General features: G+C 48.7%; 6 protein-coding genes across 6 annotated transcripts; 4 read left to right on the top strand and 2 right to left on the bottom strand.

Moving 5' to 3' along the window:
• Positions 1 to 230: 230 nt before the first annotated feature.
• On the bottom strand, positions 231 to 4,030 carry N7481_002965 (DUF3433 domain-containing protein; the record flags this gene model as incomplete). The annotated part of the gene is made up of 2 exons (XM_057262184.1): positions 231 to 3,907; positions 3,979 to 4,030. 2 exons carry the CDS (start codon positions 4,028 to 4,030, stop codon positions 231 to 233), a joined length of 3,729 nt encoding a protein of 1,242 aa, XP_057123845.1.
• A 2,445-nt stretch (positions 4,031 to 6,475) lies between these two features.
• N7481_002964 (fungal specific transcription factor domain-containing protein) lies at positions 6,476 to 8,332 on the top strand (the record flags this gene model as incomplete). The annotated part of the gene is made up of 2 exons (XM_057262183.1): positions 6,476 to 7,288; positions 7,346 to 8,332. The coding sequence occupies 2 exons, from the start codon at positions 6,476 to 6,478 to the stop codon at positions 8,330 to 8,332; spliced, it is 1,800 nt and encodes a 599-aa protein (XP_057123844.1).
• Positions 8,333 to 8,806: 474 nt separating this feature from the next.
• On the top strand, positions 8,807 to 10,669 carry N7481_002963 (uncharacterized protein; the record flags this gene model as incomplete). Its single annotated transcript, XM_057262182.1, has 3 exons — positions 8,807 to 9,170; positions 9,229 to 10,093; positions 10,150 to 10,669. 3 exons carry the CDS (start codon positions 8,807 to 8,809, stop codon positions 10,667 to 10,669), a joined length of 1,749 nt encoding a protein of 582 aa, XP_057123843.1.
• A 2,298-nt stretch (positions 10,670 to 12,967) lies between these two features.
• Positions 12,968 to 14,649, top strand: N7481_002962 (uncharacterized protein; the record flags this gene model as incomplete). Its single annotated transcript, XM_057262181.1, has 3 exons — positions 12,968 to 13,114; positions 13,165 to 13,240; positions 13,283 to 14,649. 3 exons carry the CDS (start codon positions 12,968 to 12,970, stop codon positions 14,647 to 14,649), a joined length of 1,590 nt encoding a protein of 529 aa, XP_057123842.1.
• A 1,052-nt stretch (positions 14,650 to 15,701) lies between these two features.
• On the bottom strand, positions 15,702 to 16,546 carry N7481_002961 (enoyl-CoA hydratase/isomerase family protein; the record flags this gene model as incomplete). Its single annotated transcript, XM_057262180.1, has 2 exons — positions 15,702 to 16,311; positions 16,362 to 16,546. 2 exons carry the CDS (start codon positions 16,544 to 16,546, stop codon positions 15,702 to 15,704), a joined length of 795 nt encoding a protein of 264 aa, XP_057123841.1.
• Positions 16,547 to 16,817: 271 nt separating this feature from the next.
• N7481_002960 (enoyl-CoA hydratase/isomerase family protein) lies at positions 16,818 to 17,824 on the top strand (the record flags this gene model as incomplete). Its single annotated transcript, XM_057262179.1, has 4 exons — positions 16,818 to 17,015; positions 17,077 to 17,136; positions 17,202 to 17,621; positions 17,741 to 17,824. The coding sequence occupies 4 exons, from the start codon at positions 16,818 to 16,820 to the stop codon at positions 17,822 to 17,824; spliced, it is 762 nt and encodes a 253-aa protein (XP_057123840.1).
• Positions 17,825 to 19,166: the final 1,342 nt, after the last annotated feature.

The raw sequence follows: 19,166 nt of genomic DNA, 5'->3' as shown, positions 1-19,166 counted from the left end.
AAGTGAAGACCAGCTTCCTCGTCCGAATGTCATGTCCACGTTCTATATCCAAAAACACCAAATGCTATCTAAACATAATAAACGCCCATTTGCCAAGTTCCAAGTGTACAAAGTATGGTATCCAGATGTCATCAAACAAAGAATCCCCAAAGCCCAAAAAGAGGTAATAACTAGAAGAATCGTTTCGCGTTCCACGGAGACAGAAGAAGAAAAGCAGATGAGTCCGAGAATTAATTTTGCCTCCGTAAATGGGTACCAATCAACTCCCGCAGTTGTATGGAGGTGGTTTTATTGGTATCGGAGTCGGAGGGGATGGGTGGAGGTGGAGGTGGAGGTGATCCAGCATCGGGTGATTTGGGCTCTTCATCTACGGCGAATCGCCAACGACCATCGTGGCCCATGAACATACGAAAGCCGTAACGTTTGTCTAGGGCGGCGAGGTGGTCGCGTCGTTTGCTATTATTCCAACTGTGGGTATCACCAAAATCGCTGAGCATGCGACTGTGTGCAATCCATGGGATGATTGCTCCGATAGAGCGCGGCATTCGTGGGCCTCGGAATCGGCCTCGGCGCGTCCCAAAGACAACCAGGACGACCAGGGTATCGAATGCGATGATTATAAGCGCGATGGCAAGTGATGGAACGGATGGCTTCATCGCCCAAGTACTTCGGATGATTGTGCCGTTGGTCGCCTGAATTGGTTCGTCCAGCTCTTCGAGGTATAGATCCCGCCAAATGGAAAAGTATGTACTGTAAACCCATTGATACACAGTTTGGGTAAGATCGGTCAGACGGACAGGGTCAAGGGAGTCGAAATCAGGATCTTCGCGCTGGTATAGGCGGGCAACCAAGAATCCTGCCCAGTCGTAGGATGAGATGTTGTATGTGCCGTTGTGAGATGTAGTGTTGCCCACGAAGCTCTCCGGGATAGCTGCAAACACTTTGTTGAATTGTCCCAGGCTGACCGTGGCGTTATCGAACATGGTGCCTTCCGTGACGGAAGTATTTTGGACGCGTTCATGGTAGTTGATCTGGCCTCTTGGGTCGAATACGATAGAATAATCTTGTAGTCGAACACGAGGCTCGCAGTGCAAAGCAATAGTATTCTCATCGGATACCTTGCTATTGGGCAGATAATCCCAACGACCAACAACAAGAACGGTCGATGTTTGGCAGACATCAGAATCATTCACCTCATCCGGAGACAGGAAATGAATGGAAAGCGAAATACCCTCGTCCTTTTTCCGGACCGGCATGGCGGCTTCACATTCCACGGATTTGTTGTCGAACAGCTGATATTTCCAATAGCTGTGGCCGGTGGTCTTGTTGTGGAAAAGCCCCTTCTCTGGAAGGAGAGGCTGGCACTCCAAGGAAGCCCCTACGCCTAAGGTAGTTGCTCCATACATAGCGTCGGGGTCGCGATTGTGCACCTGAAGAGGTACGAACGATTCGTTGGGGCTTGTCCAGGGAAGCATGGGGACGCCGCTCGTAATGCTCGTCTGGATCAGATCGTACTCGGTAAATTGAGCGGCGAAGTCATTTTTCCAGAAAACGGATGAACTATAGTTCAAGGTCAAATCCTTTGTCGGCAGGGTAGAGGACGTCATTTCCTGAGTGAAAAGACCTCCCGCCACCACCGTCAGCACCATATTGATAACACATGCGATGGATACAAGTCCCAGAAGAAGATGTCGATCTCGAACGGACTTGCAAAAGATGGCAACGGGGCTCTGAGAGGCGTAGTTCAGAGATAGTGACGATCTTGCCGTGGCCATTCCTCTTTGAAGATGGACCCAGGGTTCCAAAACGCTGAGATTGCGGTGTATCGATGTACAGAGAGAGCTGACAGAGGAGGCCACGACCGAAGGCAAAAATGACAGAACCACTTGCAGTGAGCTGGAATCCGACTGAGTCAGGTGTCGAAAGCGACCATCCCGAGCGAGCGACTGAACGACCAGGGCCATCAAAATTATCACGGCCGCCAGGGCCAGGAATTCAACAATAAAGAAAGGAATGACGAGGAAGTGAGGCATTGGATCGTTGCGAATTCGGAGGTTCTCACCCAACTGCACTGGAGAGCCATCCTCGGCGAGAATCTCCAATCGATTATGCCCAGAAGGACTAGATCGCCAATGACAGCGGGCGTTTTTGAAGATACGGCGCATTTGTCGGGTCGAGAATTGGTGGAACTCGGCGAGCGGTTCAGAGAGGATGTTGTTGGGGTGAAATATATCGGCGGCGATACTGCACATGGCGCCGATCGAGCCCGGGTCGCATTGAAGGAAGGTTTCGCGAGAACGATAGAGGAAGAGAAGATATACACCAGTGAGAGCGGCAAGGCCTAGAATCAGCTCGGACCAAAGAGCTGCAAATTTGACGACGGCAATGGCGACTTGGGTGGTAGAGCGAACAGCGGCGATGATGGTAGGCTCCCGGTCGGGGTCGAACAGACGTCCCAAGGTGAGAACGAAAGTCTGCTTAACGTCCCGTGTGATCTTCGAAGTGAATTCAGCCTGGGTCATGATGGATGAAGTGTCCAAAGTGAGCAGCGGCTGAAGATCGCCAAGCTCCTCGCTGATCACGGGCAACTCGGTCACGGTCCGGCCACCATCCGTGGAGTTGTTGCTGATAAAGATCATGTCACTGGTATAAGGAGCACGCTGAGAAAGCAACGCCTGGAAGTGATCGATGTTGAATTCCTTGGCCGTTAAAGTGCGGGTCGTGGCATGATGCAGATGAATCGACTCGATCGAGCTGTTGGGATGCATTGCGACTCGGGCCTGCGCCTTGTAATACATAATATCACAGGCGAAGGCGAGGCCGCTGGCCGAATACTCCTTCTCGGTCGACCCATCTGTTGTAGCGTTGACCGAGATCAACATGCCATACAAGTCGTACGGATCGCAGCCGGTGGCGGTGAATGCCTTGGTTGTATTGGGATACTCGGCTTCAGTCGTCGCATTGATGGAGGGCTCCCAGTAGCGGACCTGGAGGTAATCGGTTTCGGGAAAGAAGACGCTATCGTAGTGAAAATCCAGCACGCATTTCTTCGCCGCCCCATAGGTGTCAGACAAGTCGATACCCGAAGCGTCCCAGGTGACTCGTTGCAGCCCATGCTCCGGTGTCTCGATAGAAACGTTCATTTTTTTGTTCACGGGAACATTCTGACAGGATAGGTCGGCCCAGTACAACGTTTGATCCAGTTTCCATATCACATCGGTTTGCTGTTCATCATCGGGGACCTCGACAGGGGCAACGGCGTATTGAGAAGAGCGCGACCGGCGAAGTCGTTCATCGGAGGAAAGGATCGAGTCGACCGTGTCGTTGGCCTGGGTGGACATCCAGGTGGCTTGTGTTTCCAAATCAACCAGAGTCGGCCAACTCTGCATATTCTCATGTCGAATGACCTGCACTTCTCGTAGCTCAAAGATGGTACTCTGCAAGGCGGGCAAGATCATGCGGATGGAGAGGGTCAGCAAGGAGACCCATAGAACCAACCAGTGGTGGCGGCGAGCGGCATTGATGGGGGTGAGGATGGTCTGGCCGAAGTTGTAGTTGATGAAGAGCACGGTGGCCGGGGCACCACCCGGTTTGGACAGCTGGAAATAGGGCTCGAGCCGGAGAACATCGAAATCGGTGACGGACCAAAAAACGAGAAGGATGAGGGCGATAATGATGGGGACATAGTTGTAAGCGAAGGACTGGAGGGCGGAGACGTCGTCGGTATCGTCAAAGAAGACCAGACCACCCTGACGAGTGCTATATTGGCGCAAGCCCTCGAGGACCAGGAACATGGTCATCATCAAGCAGACCAGCGACGCAAGGTAGGGGGCACGCAGGGCGAGCGGACGCCAGCCCTGTTGATGTTGTCGGTCGGGGGCGGGGGCGCGGAAGGGAGCGATGAAGGCTGTAAGGGTTTCATGTCAGTTGAATATGATCAAAGGTATCTGATGCCAGGAGGAATCAAGCAAAACTCACCATCCCATTGCGCCCGAAGACCCCGTCCCCGCCTGTCTGCGTCAACGGCCATGCTGACGGGAGGTGAGCGAAGGGGGCGATCAGGGGCATTGCCATATCATGACGGGAGAATGGAGGCCAGAGGTCAGAGGGAGAGCATCCGGAAACGAAGGAGAGCCGATCAGAGGCGGGCCAAGTGTAAAACAAGAAGATAGTGGATGGTGGTAGCCAAGAAATGAGAGTGGACAGCCAACATGACGTCGGGAGAGAAGTTGATGAGAGAGAAAGTTGGACGCGCGGCGGGCTTGGCAGAGCAGGTAGGTAGAGTACAGTAGAGTATAGAGTAGTATAGTGTAGATATTAGATTAGGGTACTATACGAGATATATTAAATAAGATGGATAAAAAATTATCTCAACATGGTTCCTTTATTTATGTCACTCTTTACACCTATACTTCTGTTCCAAGGTTGATCTGGCGTACCTGAGAATATAGGGAGTCTCGTGACATGTATAGAGTGTAATAACGTGGAATACCCCCTGCCCGCCATCCCCCAAATACCATAGTTAAGAAATAAAATTATCTCAACACAACGACACCTTTATTCGATTTAAATTTTGGCATAGCGGCTATTCTCAAGTGACATAATAATACATTTTTTCTGTGATCATTTAAGTTATTATTTATGTATAATATCAAAAATTACGGAGTATTTTTGCTCAATATATCATAAATATATATTTTGACAGTAAAATTTTAAATTAGGGATATCCAAGCATATAACCCTGGAAGTAATACTATAAATAATACTATGTTATCCAGAATCCTATTACAAAGTAAGTGTTGTTGAGATATTGAGTTGTAATTTATTGCCTTGACTATGGTGTTTTGGGGGTGGCGGGTCGGGGGGGGATGGCGGGCAGGGGGTATTCCACGTTAAAGGTGACGGCAACACTGCCGCCTCGGGAAGCGATCGGCTCCCGGAGCCCAACCTGAGCTAGTCCCCCCCCGCCGCCCTGAGCTGCTCCCTGAGCAACCATGAGCAAGCCTAAGCGACCCTGAGCGACCCTGAGCGACCCTGAGTACTCCCGGTGTACTCCAGAGCTGCTCCCAGAGCTGCTCCCTGAGCACCCTGACCCCTCACCCTGGATGCTCCGGCTGCCCCACAACACGCTTCTTTTTGGTTTTACATCATCCGATGAAATGCTGCCTACGATCGCTCCTAGGAGCCTAAGCAAATATATGACCTAATTGTGTACGGTAGATGTTCTCTAGCGCTTACTTACTCGACTTTATCGCTTATTGACCATAATCCTCTATATCGTAGCAGAAACAAATTCCTACAATACACTCTCTGAAGAATTCTTTCAACATAGATAGTATGTATACGTTTCTTGGCGGAGTGTTAAAGCAGGGGATTTAGTTACTGTCTTTGGCTTTATCCTATAGATTGGTTCAGCCCCAGGAAACAGTGTAACGGGCCCGGGCCGGGCCCGATCTGATATCACGTGTTGGCACGTGACCTCTTCCGGGGTAACTAAGGCGAACAGCACACATATAACTTCCTTTCCTTAAGATTGTTGTAAACAGCATGCAGGCCTAGCCCCAATTGAATAGTTGTCGCTACAGCCCTTCACATAAGTGGCTCACTCGGTAGTGAATTACGTTAGTGATCACGTAGGAATCAGGCCGAAATCGGGCAGATAGCATAACTGAAACGAGGTCAATAGCCCCAGGATTCAATCGCCAGAGTAGGGTAATTGCCTAGACCTAAGGCTCACCAATTTTCGACACGAATCCCGTGACACAAACCTGATAGGAGGATAGTTCAGATGATTCTAATCAAACTTCTAAAAAGCCCGATCGAAAAATATGGAGGGGTGACCTAGTTGGGGGCGGGTCCGAATATACTATTTAGGCAGGGCAGACTATCTTCTGATGTCGCACCATCAGAAACGATTGATTCGCTTGGAGAAGAGAACTTCCAGTAGCAACTTCTCGGCTATAACAGCGCTGAAAAGTCTTTAAGATCGGGGCAGGAGCAGATGAAGAGCGGACGCGGGGGATCTCCGAGAGACCAGGACCGAGACAGAGGCCACGTGATTTGGCGCCCCACACACGGTACACGGTGCACCGCATTCTTTGGCTCGCTGTCTTGCTCCAAGATCATCTTCCTTGTTGCTACTGTATTTTATGTGATCATGTCTACCGTGAAACTGGCACAAGCCTGCGCCTATTGCAACAGAAAGAAGGTCTGGTCATACGACTTCCTAGTCCAGCTCAATTCGACGCCTTTTAACAAAGACTCTAGATTAAATGCGGCTTCTCCTCTGGCGAGAGCTCTTGTCAGACGTGCAAAAGCCAAGGGATTGAGTGTATGTGCGTTATTCTCATGCCCTGCTTGATCGCTCCACTCGTGACTGATGTGCCGTAGCCGTCGGACACGCAAAAGACCCAGGAGACCCACTGGTCAACCCTTACCAGACGGCCCAGAACCTGGGCGGCCGGGAGAGCGATCAATGTTGGCTTCTGAGAGCTTGCAATCTATATCATGCCCAGGGGCATCCCGTCATGCTTCTCTGAACGCCCGGCCACCTCAATACACCAGTGTCGCGGATTCGCAGCACGACTCGCCAATTGGGCATCAGGATATGTCTGAGTACCACCTGGAAGCTCAGAGTTTGGGGCCTACTAATTACGCTGAAACGCCACACTCAGTCCAGGCCAGTGACAAACCACACGAAGGATCTACCACGTACATAGGTCGGTCACATTATCTGAGCCAAGATACACCCATCGACGAAACTTCCTCTCGAGCATATCCGCCTTATCAGCCCGAAGACTCATCTGGAATAGGTGATTCGGTCTTAACCATGTTCAACGCATTTGATTTACCTGTAAAGTCCATCCGACAGGCTCTTATTGACAGTTTTATGCGGTTCTGCTATCCCTGGACGCCAATTCTTGCTCACGGAGAGTTAGATTTCTCTTCCGAGGACAACTCGTCACTTCTTCTTAGTCAATCCTTGTTTTTGGCTGCGAGCAGGGCTTCGTCATCTCCGGGGATTCTCGCATTTGCAACTCCAGCGCAGTTCTACCAGAGAGCAAAAGCTCTTTTCTTCATGAATCATGAGACCAACCCGCTTACTGTCATTAAGGCAACAATCATGTTACAATGGTATACCCCTGACGGGCCAGAGCACGTTTCATATGATGCAGGAGAGTTCTGGCTCAAGATAGGAGTGGGAATTGCACATCAAGTTGGCCTTCATAGAGATCCTGGGGTGGGAAATGATGCTTCGGTGAGACGCCGGGTCTGGTGGAGCCTAATGGTAGGCAAATTCGAATTTGACACCCAATGAGCAGACACTGATAGTAATTATAATAAGGTCAGAGACGCGCTCATGTCAGTGGCTCATGGCCGCCCGCGGGCTATAAACCCCGAAGACGTCAACGTTCGCCCTTTGCTAAAATCCGACTTTGAAGACTCTTCAGCAGATGGCGCTGAACTGTTCATACACTACGCAAGCATTTGCTGTATATTGGGAGATTTAACAGAATCTTGTTCTCGCAGCGCCTTATCGCAAGCGAAAAAGGACCACTTCCGGAGTCTCCTCTTCCGCTGGCCCAGAACATTGCCTCCTAGTCTTCAGATCTCGTATCAGAAGCCTGACACGGACGATTACTTACTTTCGGCCTACAACCTGAATACACGCCAACTCCATATCCCGTATTTTATAGGTTTGGCCATCGTCGGTCGCCCGAGCACCAAGGGCACCGTATCAGCACAATCTATACTCGCCGCATCCTTCGTCGCTGGAATTTTTGATGAACTCCTTGCGCGCGATGATATCGGCCACCTTGCCCCCATCTATAATCGCTACTGTGTTGCTGCAAGTTTTTTCCTCATATCTTTACGACCTTTCCCAGAGCTATGGGAAGCCTGCCAAACCGATCTCCGGATCCTCCGGCTGAGTCTCATAGAACTCAGCAAACGATGGAAATCAGCTATTGGAGGGTCTAAGGCACTCGAGTCCATTCTGACCTCGCAAAAACATAATGCAGTATCCTTCGCCGTAGAGACATCGTGGCTCACCCCGGATCAACAATTCTATTTTGATGGCTACTCGCTCGAATTATGCCATATGTGGAAGCCATACTCGCGATTTTGCGACAAGGTAGCCCTTGTGCAGGGAGCCAGCCTACCCTTGGCGCCTTACTCTGTTAACCAGGACCTACTGATTCCTCCACACTTCAATCTTGCAGAAGACGATAGCACTGTTCCATTTACACACCTCGCGGAAACGGGCTTACCGGACCTGTTGTCGTCAGATTTCTTATGCGAAGGCTTAGAGAGTTGGCTCCGAGGGGGATAAATAGCCCCTTTTCGTCATCTGTGTGATTTAATTCGTTTCTTTGCTTGAGAAGCTAGTAGGAAGTGTATGTTATGATCAAATGTTGGCAATGCTGCATGTTCCGGAGATCATCACCATTGCCAAGTCTAGCAATTTTCGTCATATAGTTACCAGACTTTCGCTGACCCTAGGCTTTGACACATCGATTCCGTGACAACCCTTGGTTATTTTCCGACTGGAGTGGTCTCGGCGTTTTGAGGAAGTTGAACTTACCCGAATGCCGCGGAGATTGCGGGGCCCCTGTGCGGTTCCACTGTAGTCATTTCTCCGGAGCCAAAACACCGAGCAAACGCCGCATGACGAGCTCCTGCGGTGGTCAGAATGATGAACAGTCTTTTCGATTTGCAATGAAAGATTGAGAGATACAAAAATCGAGGGTCTTCCTTTCTCTAACCATTTTCCAACGAATGAATTTTGCTGCTTGGCATATCAACCATGAGTACTACATCCCGCTCGTCAGCACTAGAGGTCAACGAAGATCGCACTCGATTTGTTCCCCCTCACGTCGGCCGTTATGTCCTACCCAATAGCCCGCTATTCGCAAAGCTCCTCAGACACGCCCGTCGCAGCCGTCTAGCCATCCGAGACAATGTTCTCAAACTCGAAAAATCCTACGGAGATCTTTTGGTAGACGTTTTATCTTATCGAGGGTTTTTGGAATCATCTCTGGGCAGCACCGTCCTGGAGCGCCTTGATAGGGAAGAGGAGGTGTACATAGGTGTGCTTGCCGCAGGTGGCTATGAATTTGCCGTCGCTATCCTCGCAGTGCACAGCCTCGGGGCAGCAGCAGTGCCGATGAGTACGTTGAAGAGCTTGAACTGAAAATCCGAAGCGGATGTCTTCTAACGGTGATACAGCACCCAAAAACCCCGTTGAAGAAGCTGCCTACTTTGTCCAGAAAGCTCGACAGGTCGCTATAATTCATTCGTCCGCCGCAGGAAAGCTCGCCCACTCAGTGAAGGACTATGTCAACCACCAAGGCGTAAATATCCAGTGTTTCGAGGTTCTACCTCATCTTTCAAAGGAAGCTTCCATCTCTCCCTATGATCTGACTATATCCTCTACTAAAACTCTCGACGGCAATTCTCCTGGGGTTGTCATCTTTACATCCGGTACAACGGGAAAGTCAAAGGGCGCGGTCATGCGTCGCTCTTATACCTATGAGACTGCTACCGCCATTGGTGACGGCTATGACATCGTTCCTTCCGATGTTATTCTGCATGTTCTCCCGGTACATCATACAACAGGCCTTGGGACATCCTTCTTTCCATTTTTGAACTATGGCGCATGTATCGAGTTTCAGACTGACAGTTTCGACCCGGCCTGGGCTTGGAACCGATGGAAACAGGGTGGAATTACCGTTTTCTCCGGGGTGCCCACTATATACATGAGGATGAAATGGTACTTTGAGAACCATATCGCGTCTCTTCCTGCAACTGAGAAGCAAGAGTATGTCACTGGAGCCAATCAAATCCGGGCATTACTCTGTGGATCTAGCGCGCTAGTTGACTCTGTTCAGAACTTCTGGACAAGTTTGCGGGGGCGACCAATTCTGGCTCGATATGGTGCATCAGAGTTCCCTGGTTGTATTAAAATCGGTGCCGAGCTTGATCCCCATCTGCCAGCGGGGTCGGTTGGCACAGCTATTCCAGGTGTGGACCTAAAGCTCAGCGAGGGGGACCATGGTGAACTTCTTGTGAAAACCCCCTGGATGTTTTCCAAGTACGTATCTACTACATATTCTTCATGTCTCCACAAGCCTAATGTTGCGTTGTTAGATACCTTTACGATCACGAGGCCACATGCGCAGCTCATGATTCCGATGGGTATTTTAAGACTGGGGATATAGCCCGACGCGAGGGACGCTACTATTTTATTGTGGGCCGGGCGAGTGTCGATATCATCAAGTCTGGTGGCTATAAAATTTCAGCTCTTGAGGTCGAGCGTGAGATCTTGGAGTTGTCTTATATAGCGGAAGCTACAGTTGTCGGGGTGGAAGATGAGGAATTTGGTCAGAGAGTTGCTGCCGCTATTCTTCTGGATTCACACCAAGCTAGATCTGGGGGCTTGGGGGCAACACTCACCATTGACCAGCTCAGAGCAGACCTAAGGAAAAAGCTTCCGGGATACAAGCTGCCGACCTTGCTGCGGGTGGTCGATAGTGAGCTTCCCAAGGGACCCACAGGCAAGATTCAAAAGAAGATACTGGGACCAAAGCTTTTCCCGGTACCGGGCTGGATGGAGGTCCCAGAGGTTCAACTAAGCGGGCGGAGTCAGAAGGAGAGAGCGAAGTTGTAATTTCTAGGTTGAGCCCCCCCCTCATCAATACGCATATTGGCTTGCCAAGTCTGCATTGTTGTTTCTATTCTACTAGACAAATAGCTACTTGTGAGGCTTTTTTTTTGCAATAGGATCAGCTAAGCGTCCGTCCTTGGGCGTTGTTTGATTAATAATCCCTCCCGCGAGTCATCTGTGCGTTGGTTTAGGAAGCACGGAAACACCTTCAGTCGCCCCTTGTTCACAGGCAGTGGTCGAGCTTATATCCTCCAAGACAAGTTCGTTTCATTTGGGGCTCTATAATCTGCTAGTAATGGTAGGGCTGTTCACGACAAATTATCGTCGGATTTTTGCCATATAGTTATCGTTATCGCATCGTCGGATTTTTCACGATAATTACCTGTCGTATCGTCGGCCTGAACACCTAACGATACGATAAACGATAATTATCGCCAAGATCGTTATCATATCGCATTATCGTTTTATCGTGAACCCCTAAGTAATGGCCTATCAGAAAAGCTAAACTCCGGAATAGATGGGTTTTGTTCAATTTGCTCACGGCGTTGGGCTGCCGAAACCCCGAAACCATTCATAGAGAACGTACGCCGCAGGACGCAGCAAACCTAGGCTGACTCAACCTCGCAGTAGAGTTTGAGAGGAGACAATGCTCCATATCTCCGGGCCTATCAATAGCTCTTGGGTGACTTCATCCATGTCGCTATTACTCTATGGATCCCCGAAAACCGGTAATCGGCATTTTGCCGTCACGTAATAACGCCGAGCCGTGTCTCAACCAACACTTTTATATCATTACTGAGGTGGATTTTCCGAAACAGCATCATCTCATATACAGTTTTGCATGGTGCTTGTTTGCTTCCATAGCATCCCTAGTCTTCTAACTATGGATAGAACATGCAACGATCCCATTCTGCCCCTAAAGAAAAAGAGGGGAAATGTGGCTTGTGCCAACTGTCGAGCGAGAAAGGTCCGATGCAATGTGGAATGCGGTTTTCCTTGTCATAACTGTGAAACCGACAAGACCGCGTGTTACATCGTGCGACGGAAGCGCCGAATACCTAGGGCCGATGGAGGGTGAGTCACGTATTCCCGGAATCCTGAATCTTTGATTGGCCTGACCTGTGATCAAGATCAAACGCAAGCTGTTATGAAGCTAAGCGCAAAAGGTCTCGCGTGACAACACCTAGTTCGCCATACTCTAGAGCGTCTCCATGTCAATCTAAATCCCCTAGAGATCATGAAGAGTCGGCGCGACACGCAAGAGCCCCAGCAACACCTCATTCTTTGTCATCAGAAAATCATACGACCTCTTTTGATCAGACAATAGCTGCGTGGGTCCTATCCTGTCCGGTGTCTCTCACTGTTGAATTACGCGATTCTTTTCAAGATATTATCACTCGCCTCAAAGTAGTTGAGCAAGCACAGAGGCTGAGACGACCATCGCAAGATAGGATATTGCAAGACAGCTTAAGGCACATCCAGAGTATCACAGGTGACCGTTGGGTGGAAGCTATTAGAACACCTTCGTCTATTTCTGGTATCGACTGCGACCCTTTCACAAGAGAAGAGACCAATGCCGGCTTTCCTCCTAGTGATTGGCCTGGGGATATCCAAACTTTGGTGAGGACGTGCAAAGACCTTATTACAGTGTCATGCCGGCTCTCTAGCATTATACTGAGCCCAACGGCAAATTCTCCGATCCAAATGGATACGGAGGCACCTAAATGGTTCTCAAACTCTGATGACGTGAACTCAAGGTCGAAGGAGCCAACGACGAAAGTAAACCGAGCTGCATGGGATGTGATTGACTCCACACTTCCAGATGAACTTGGCGCTAATAGCTTTGACCATGTACTGGAGATGCTGAATTCAGAATTTAATTTAACTTGAATTGAGCACCTAACAAACCATCATTATGTAAAATTGCCCGATACTATCAGAGAGACTGCCGGTTTTATTTGGGACCGACCATTGTCCAGGATACAAGGCCTTTGGTAGACGAAGATAAGACTGTATTTTTGCTTTGCAGGGCCGGTATTAAACTCGTATCGCCGACATTATGATGAGTCTGGTAATTTACCTACAAGGGGGTAAAAACTTAGATGGCCCATCATTCCTGTAGTGCCGGGGTTTCGTTTCCCCCGCATTCCGAGTTCCCCGTGTTCACCCCACACTCGTTCAATCCCTAGCCGAAACCCCGGCGTTCATGTAGACGACCAATATAAAGTCTGCGAATGTTGTGCAGTTTCCATGATACCATGTAAAGCAAGGCATCAATCCGGAATTCAATCACTTGCATCAATGGCCCCATCACTCCCAGGCCTGGGTCTACGAGGCCTACGCCTCAAGGTAGCTATGGTTGTGCTTGTTGTCATGCCTAGCTTCATGCTATTTGGGTACAACAACGGATCAAGCGGAGGTATTACGGACCTTGAATCATTTGTGAAAGTCTGTCGGCTCGACTGGGATATATGCTCTTTAGCTAACATTCTGAGTAGCAATTCCCCTCGTTGGATACAGTCAACGTGGCCGGCACTGCAAAGTCTCAAAACTCTATCAATTTAGGCATGAAAAGTCAGTAATCCCATCGTATAGACAGTGGCTAATGATTGCTAGGAATTGTCACTGCTTGTTACGATTTGGGCGCCATTCTCGGTGCCCTCTCATGTATCGTCTATGGGGATAAAATTGGCCGAATTCGAACTATTATATGTGGACTGGTCTCCTCGATAATCGCTCTCTCAATTGAGTCGTCAGCTTTTCAATTACCCCAGTTCATTGTCGGAAGACTATTGGTCGGTGCATCCATCGGTGTCATTTCAGTCAGTATTCCCGTGTGGCAGACAGAGTGCTCAACAACAAAGCATAGGGGTAAGTTCGTCATCATGGAGGGCATTTTCATCAGTACTGGCATTTCACTTCCGAGCTGGATTACCTTCGGCTTTTTTTCGGCCTGGAAGACTTCGGCGCAATGGCGGGTCACTCTTGTTTTCCCGGCCTGTTTTGCACTCTTGGCGCTGGTCTTTGTGGGCTTTATGCCAGAAAGCCCTCGGTGGCTCGCCCGAAAAGGAAAGCTTGAAGAGGCTCGAGAGGTTCTGGCAGCAGTCATGGATAAACCTAGCTATAGCCCCGAGGTGAATGCGGAGATCACTCATATCCACTCTCAGCTCGAGGCCAGCAAGGGGAGCTTTAGTTTGTTCTTCAGGAACAGCAAAGAACGCTATATTCATCGCACTGTGCTCGCTACCCTAGCCCAGAGCATGACACAGTGGTGTGGCTGCTCCGCATTGATCTTCTACACGTCGATCGTGTTTAGCAATCTAGGATTCACCGGCACCTCCCGCCACTTGATCAGTGCGGGGCTTGTTTCTACGTTCACTCTAGGAGCACTTTTGCCTCTTTTGCTGGTTGACCGATTTGGCAGGCGTGCTTTGTTCCTGCTTGGTGCGTCCGGGATGTGCATTTCAATGGCTGTGATGGCCAGTACAAGCGACAAGAAACATCTAGCAGCTGTGTCCACAACGTTCATTTTTCTATATGCGGCATCCTACTCAATTGGATTCCTCGGTCTCCCATTCCTATACGCAAGCGAGATTGCCACGACGAAGATGCGCTCGCCTATCATGGCCGTGGCCGTAACTGGCCAGTGGTTAGGGCAATTTGTGGTTGGTCAGATAACACCACCAGGGACAGTGCATCTCAAAAACCACTACTGGATCATTTTCGCAGTCCTCACTGCGTCTTTTATCCCAATCGTCTTCTTTTTCTTCCCAGAGACAAACGGAAGATCATTGGAAGAGATTGATGACATCTTCCAACAGTCGGGGACGTTTAATATAGTAAAAAACGCACGTTCTCTACCAAGGGATAGTGACCTCAATTCGCTGGACCTGGAGAGGAAATATGCTGGCTCGTTTCATGCCACTAGCAAGGAAGACCGTGTCGCCGAGGTAGAGGATATCAGTTCTCGACCAGTTAATTAGCAGGGATGATGAGCCCAGACACCGCGAATTAGAACGACAAATTTTAGATTTGTCCCAGCTTTGTCAATACAGAGACAGGAGAGACGAAGGGTGCCCTCTGGTTCTGTTGTATATAGGCAAACTAGCTCTCAGTCAATCAAACCCCTCAAAGTACAAGTAGACGTCTTGCGTTTATCAGAGGCAGAGGGTAAGAGGAGTAGGAGGGTCTGATCCCACCAATCACCGATGCCCTTTCCCTCCATCTCGAATATCTGCAGCATGGCGACTTATACCCTCCCAGGATAGATGTACTAGAAGAACTTGGCAGCGCAAGACTGTAATCGACCAATTCTAATTACAAGTCTAAAACCGTAGCAAAACTATACAAGAATCCTATTAGTCGCAGGATGGAATGGAAGAAAGACCATGAGAAAAAATTCTAAACCGCAAAGAAACGTATTTTAAAAGGAATTTCTAGCAAAAACCTATAGAAGAAAGAAAGAATATTTCTTTTGATGATACCATCTCTCTGGTCTTTCAGATTTAGTCTTTGGTATTGCCACTATGTTAAAGGAATGCCTGTCTTACGACCTCCCGCCAAATGTACGGTTTCCCTTTCTATATGTACATAGTCGTAACGCTCGAAGATTATGAAAGGCGTCAGATGAAAAGCAGCAACTCAATAGTAAGAACCCCCGAACTGGATGATAAACCCGCTCAAATTCGTATTGATTACATTGTTACCAGGATTGTAACGAACTGGTGTTGTTACCATTCGTGGATGCCTTATGCCTACGGCACCACTCTAGGCATCCACGCCATACACCTGTGTATCTAGCCTTCTATCCTAGCTTCCTTCTTATTCTCCTCAAGCTATTACTTTCGTCGAACCACTACTGCTTCCTTTGCTTCGTATGCTACGCCTTACGTTGATCTCTGTGAGTATCTGAGCATCCTCACACCTGGATGGCACCTATCGTCTGTCATAGTATTTCGTGTACGTTCACTTGGCAACATATAAATATTATCCTTTGAAGCTCTCCAGATGACCGAAGGCCTTGTCCGCGTCTGAGCTATAGTTTGTGTCTCTTCGTACCGGTCCGAATCTTTTCAAACTGTTCCTGAGGAATACCTTGAACCTGTCTGTCCAATCCCTCAAATAGTTCCGCAACATTCTGCTCATCCATCTCGCGCCTCTGACGAAGCCGAATTAAAGCTTTAATTTTCGTCATACTTGAGCCAACCAAGTGAGATCCCATTGTATCATCAATCTCTTTGAAGACATCCTCCAAAAATGCTTCTGGTGAGATGATCTTGTTGACAAATCCCACGTTGAGTAATTGGTCTGCTGGGATCATCCGGCTCTGGATCAGGGCTTCATTGGCCTTTGAAATTCCCATGCGCTGAACGAATCCATAACTTGCTCCGCCTTCGGCGACCAGACCCAAACTGCTGAAAGGTGTCATTACAAATGCTGTAGGGACTGAGTATATGAAATCGGAGAACGAAATCAGTGCAGCGGCGAGTCCGATAGCGGGTCCATTTAAAGCTGTCACTAGGATCTTTGGATGGGTGTAAAAGGCTCGCGTGATGTTGAGGTTATTGGCTACCGTGTGTTGCAGGCCGTGGCGGAAAACATCCGTGCCAGGGGGCGTGGCGCGTGAAATAGAGACATCGGCTCCTCTAGCGATCATTAGTGTTGTTAACATTCCCTGTATGAGGAAAATCCTTACGCTGAGAAGTATCGTCCAACACCTGTCAGTACAGTGATAGTCACTTCATCGCGTGTCGAGATTTCGCGGAGATATTTGGCGACTTGGTAGAACCCGTCTTTGCTTTGCGCGTTGAGTTTCTTCGGGTTGTCGAGAGTGATGATTGCGACTGGACCGCGATACTCGAGATTAACGGTGCTTGCCATAGCTGTCATTCAATTCTTGACCGCACTCACGAGGATGATTGAGGGAGACGATATACAGTTTAACTTTCGGGCTTTGGTTAGTCCTCAGCTCGGTCTTTGGTCCGGGATTACGTCCGGCAATGCCAAGAAGCACTAGGGATTTCGGCGATTCTCCAATTGAGCACGGTCCTTGGAGAGCCCGTGTGTTACCAGCACCTCGTCATTCTTTACTTCGAATTTCCGTCGAAAGAATACGGAACGGAGGAGAAAAGAACAATTGCTCTTCTTGAAGATGGTTTCGTCTGATTTTTCCGTTGATCGAACCGGCAACGTCTTCGTCATTACCCTACACAAAGCTCCAGAGAACCGGCTGAGCTCCGCACTATGTCAAGAACTGATTCGAACGTTCTGCCAGATTCAGGAGCAGCTTGGACCAGATGCGGAAGGAGCGGTCATCACGCGAGGCTGTAACACCAAGTTCTTCTCAACGGTTAGACATCTACTAGGAAGCATGTGATACACTTAGTAGCTAACAATGTTCTCTTCTTCAGGGGTTGGATTTGGATGAACGCGAGACTAATCCATTTGCTAGTTCTGATGGATTCTATCCAGTAAGCAGACTATCCATCGAGCAATATGCAAAGGAATTGAAACTGAACCAGTTCTCCTGCTCTAGCTTATTCACACACTGCTCGATTTTCCTTACCCAACTATCGCATGTATCACGGGCCATACATTTGGGGGAGCTTGTGTATTTGCACTAGCACACGACTACCGCATAATGAACTCTCGCAGAGGATATTTCTGTATGCCACCTGTTGATTTGGGGCTTCATTTTGACGGCATGGGCTCCCTCCTCCGGTCAAAACTGTCCCCGCAAGTGGCGCGCAAGATTCTTCTAGAGGCATACCGATACACTGGCCGGGAGGCTTTAGAAGATGGCATTGTCGATGCAGTAGCGGAACCAGAAGGGCTGGATAGTTTAGCGATGCAGTTGGCGACCCGTTGGAAGACAAAAGCTTGTGGAAATGTGTATGGCGTTCTAAGAGGGGAGCTGGTGAAACCCGCTGTAAAGAGTTTCAGCGCACTAAGCTACGTTCATTCTCGTCCCACGTCAAGAACTCCGAAAGGTAAAACTTTGAGAGGCCAAACCACAAAGACAGAGACTAGAGAAAACAGTCTGACCCATTACGCTCCAACCTCCTGTCTCCTTAGAGGTCTCGTAGAGTGTATTTGGCTGATCTTGCCTATAGCCCAGATGTTATCCCCGTGGATAATCCTTTCACACGGGAGCTGTAAGATGACTCGAAATCTTGCAAAGGTTTCAATCTTATGGCGTTCCTGTGTACAAGGGTATCTGGTCGGTCGAAAATGAATTTGAAAAGAAAGCTTCGCACTAGATGATAACCTCAGTGGAGTGGACGAAGTGAGTTCGTTTTTGTATGATGTGTGCAATATTGACACAAAAGAGTAGGGGTCTTCAGAGAACTTTGTAGACGTCTTATCCCTAGTTGCTACTCTTCCATCACGCCTCATAAGAAGCGCAAAATACCACCTCGCCCATCGATTCCTCTAGAGGACGTAACAGAAATCTGTGTTTTCAAACTCTGTGCGGTCCTACATTCCTGCTTCGTTGCTCCTAGCCTTGTCGGCTGGACCATAGCGCGAGTCGCGGCGCCCATTCACCAAAAACATGTAGGCTAGATTCATTCAGCAAAAAGGTACACCATAGCCTTGAGGGCTACGTGAGTTTGGTGGCATGGCATCGTCACGTCAACGTGGAGGTCATATCGCGGATCGAAATGAATATAAAAGGTATCGTTGAAAGAGAATTATTGGGAAGTTGTTAAACGAAATCGCCAAAAGAAGTTATTGGAGTCGACTATTCGAAATAAGTGAAGGCATCGTTGAAATATGTTTATACGAATGACGTCTTCAAAGATGGGCGTCAACTAAATTAACTAGATCTTTTCACCAGCCTCTGTTTTTCACCAGCCTCTCTTTTCACCGTGGAATGTCTGTAGTAATGAGTATCCAAAAAGGTCGTTGAAAGGAGTTGAGCAATATCAATCTAAGCCGAACTTTGAAATTATTAATGAGGTAGTTGAACTGATGTAATTGAGAATCCTGGAAACGCTTGAATACCGAGAATCGTTGGAAAATTATAAGGAAAAAAACCCGTTGGAGTCGACGATTTAAAGTGGGCAGAACCATTATTGGGGGATTTTACCTTTCATGATGTCTTTCAACAGTCGACTTCAACGACTTTAAATAGATCTGCTGGCCTTGTCAAGTATTCGTTCAACGGCTTTGTCATCCCCTTAAAAAACGGTATGTTGAGTTGCATTTATGACACCATAAATGGTGTCGCTACAGGATGGATGGCAGTGTTCACCCACTTGAGAAGTATTTGCTGAGGGCGATTCAATACTCGCCTACCCGTTACGAATTCGCTTCGTCTGTCTTCCTCCCTAGCTATCGTAAAGCTATCGCGAACCGAGGTCGCAGTTTCTGTTTTAATATGAACATCTAGCGGACCTCTTGCAAAACTTTCACTTTATCTTTGCTCCTTGCTTGTGTACAGCCGGCCGTTATCTAAGTTATGCTGCTTCTCTGTACAGATGAATTGGGTTCCCAATGG

This window comes from Penicillium waksmanii, assembly GCF_028829765.1.
Source record: "Penicillium waksmanii strain IBT 27052 chromosome Unknown utg000004l:1.0-5674109.0:1.0-5678898.0, whole genome shotgun sequence".
NCBI classification, from domain to species: Eukaryota; Fungi; Ascomycota; class Eurotiomycetes; order Eurotiales; family Aspergillaceae; genus Penicillium; species Penicillium waksmanii.
Note: the sequence above shows the minus strand (reverse complement) of the source record. Positions and strands in the feature narration are given on the sequence as shown.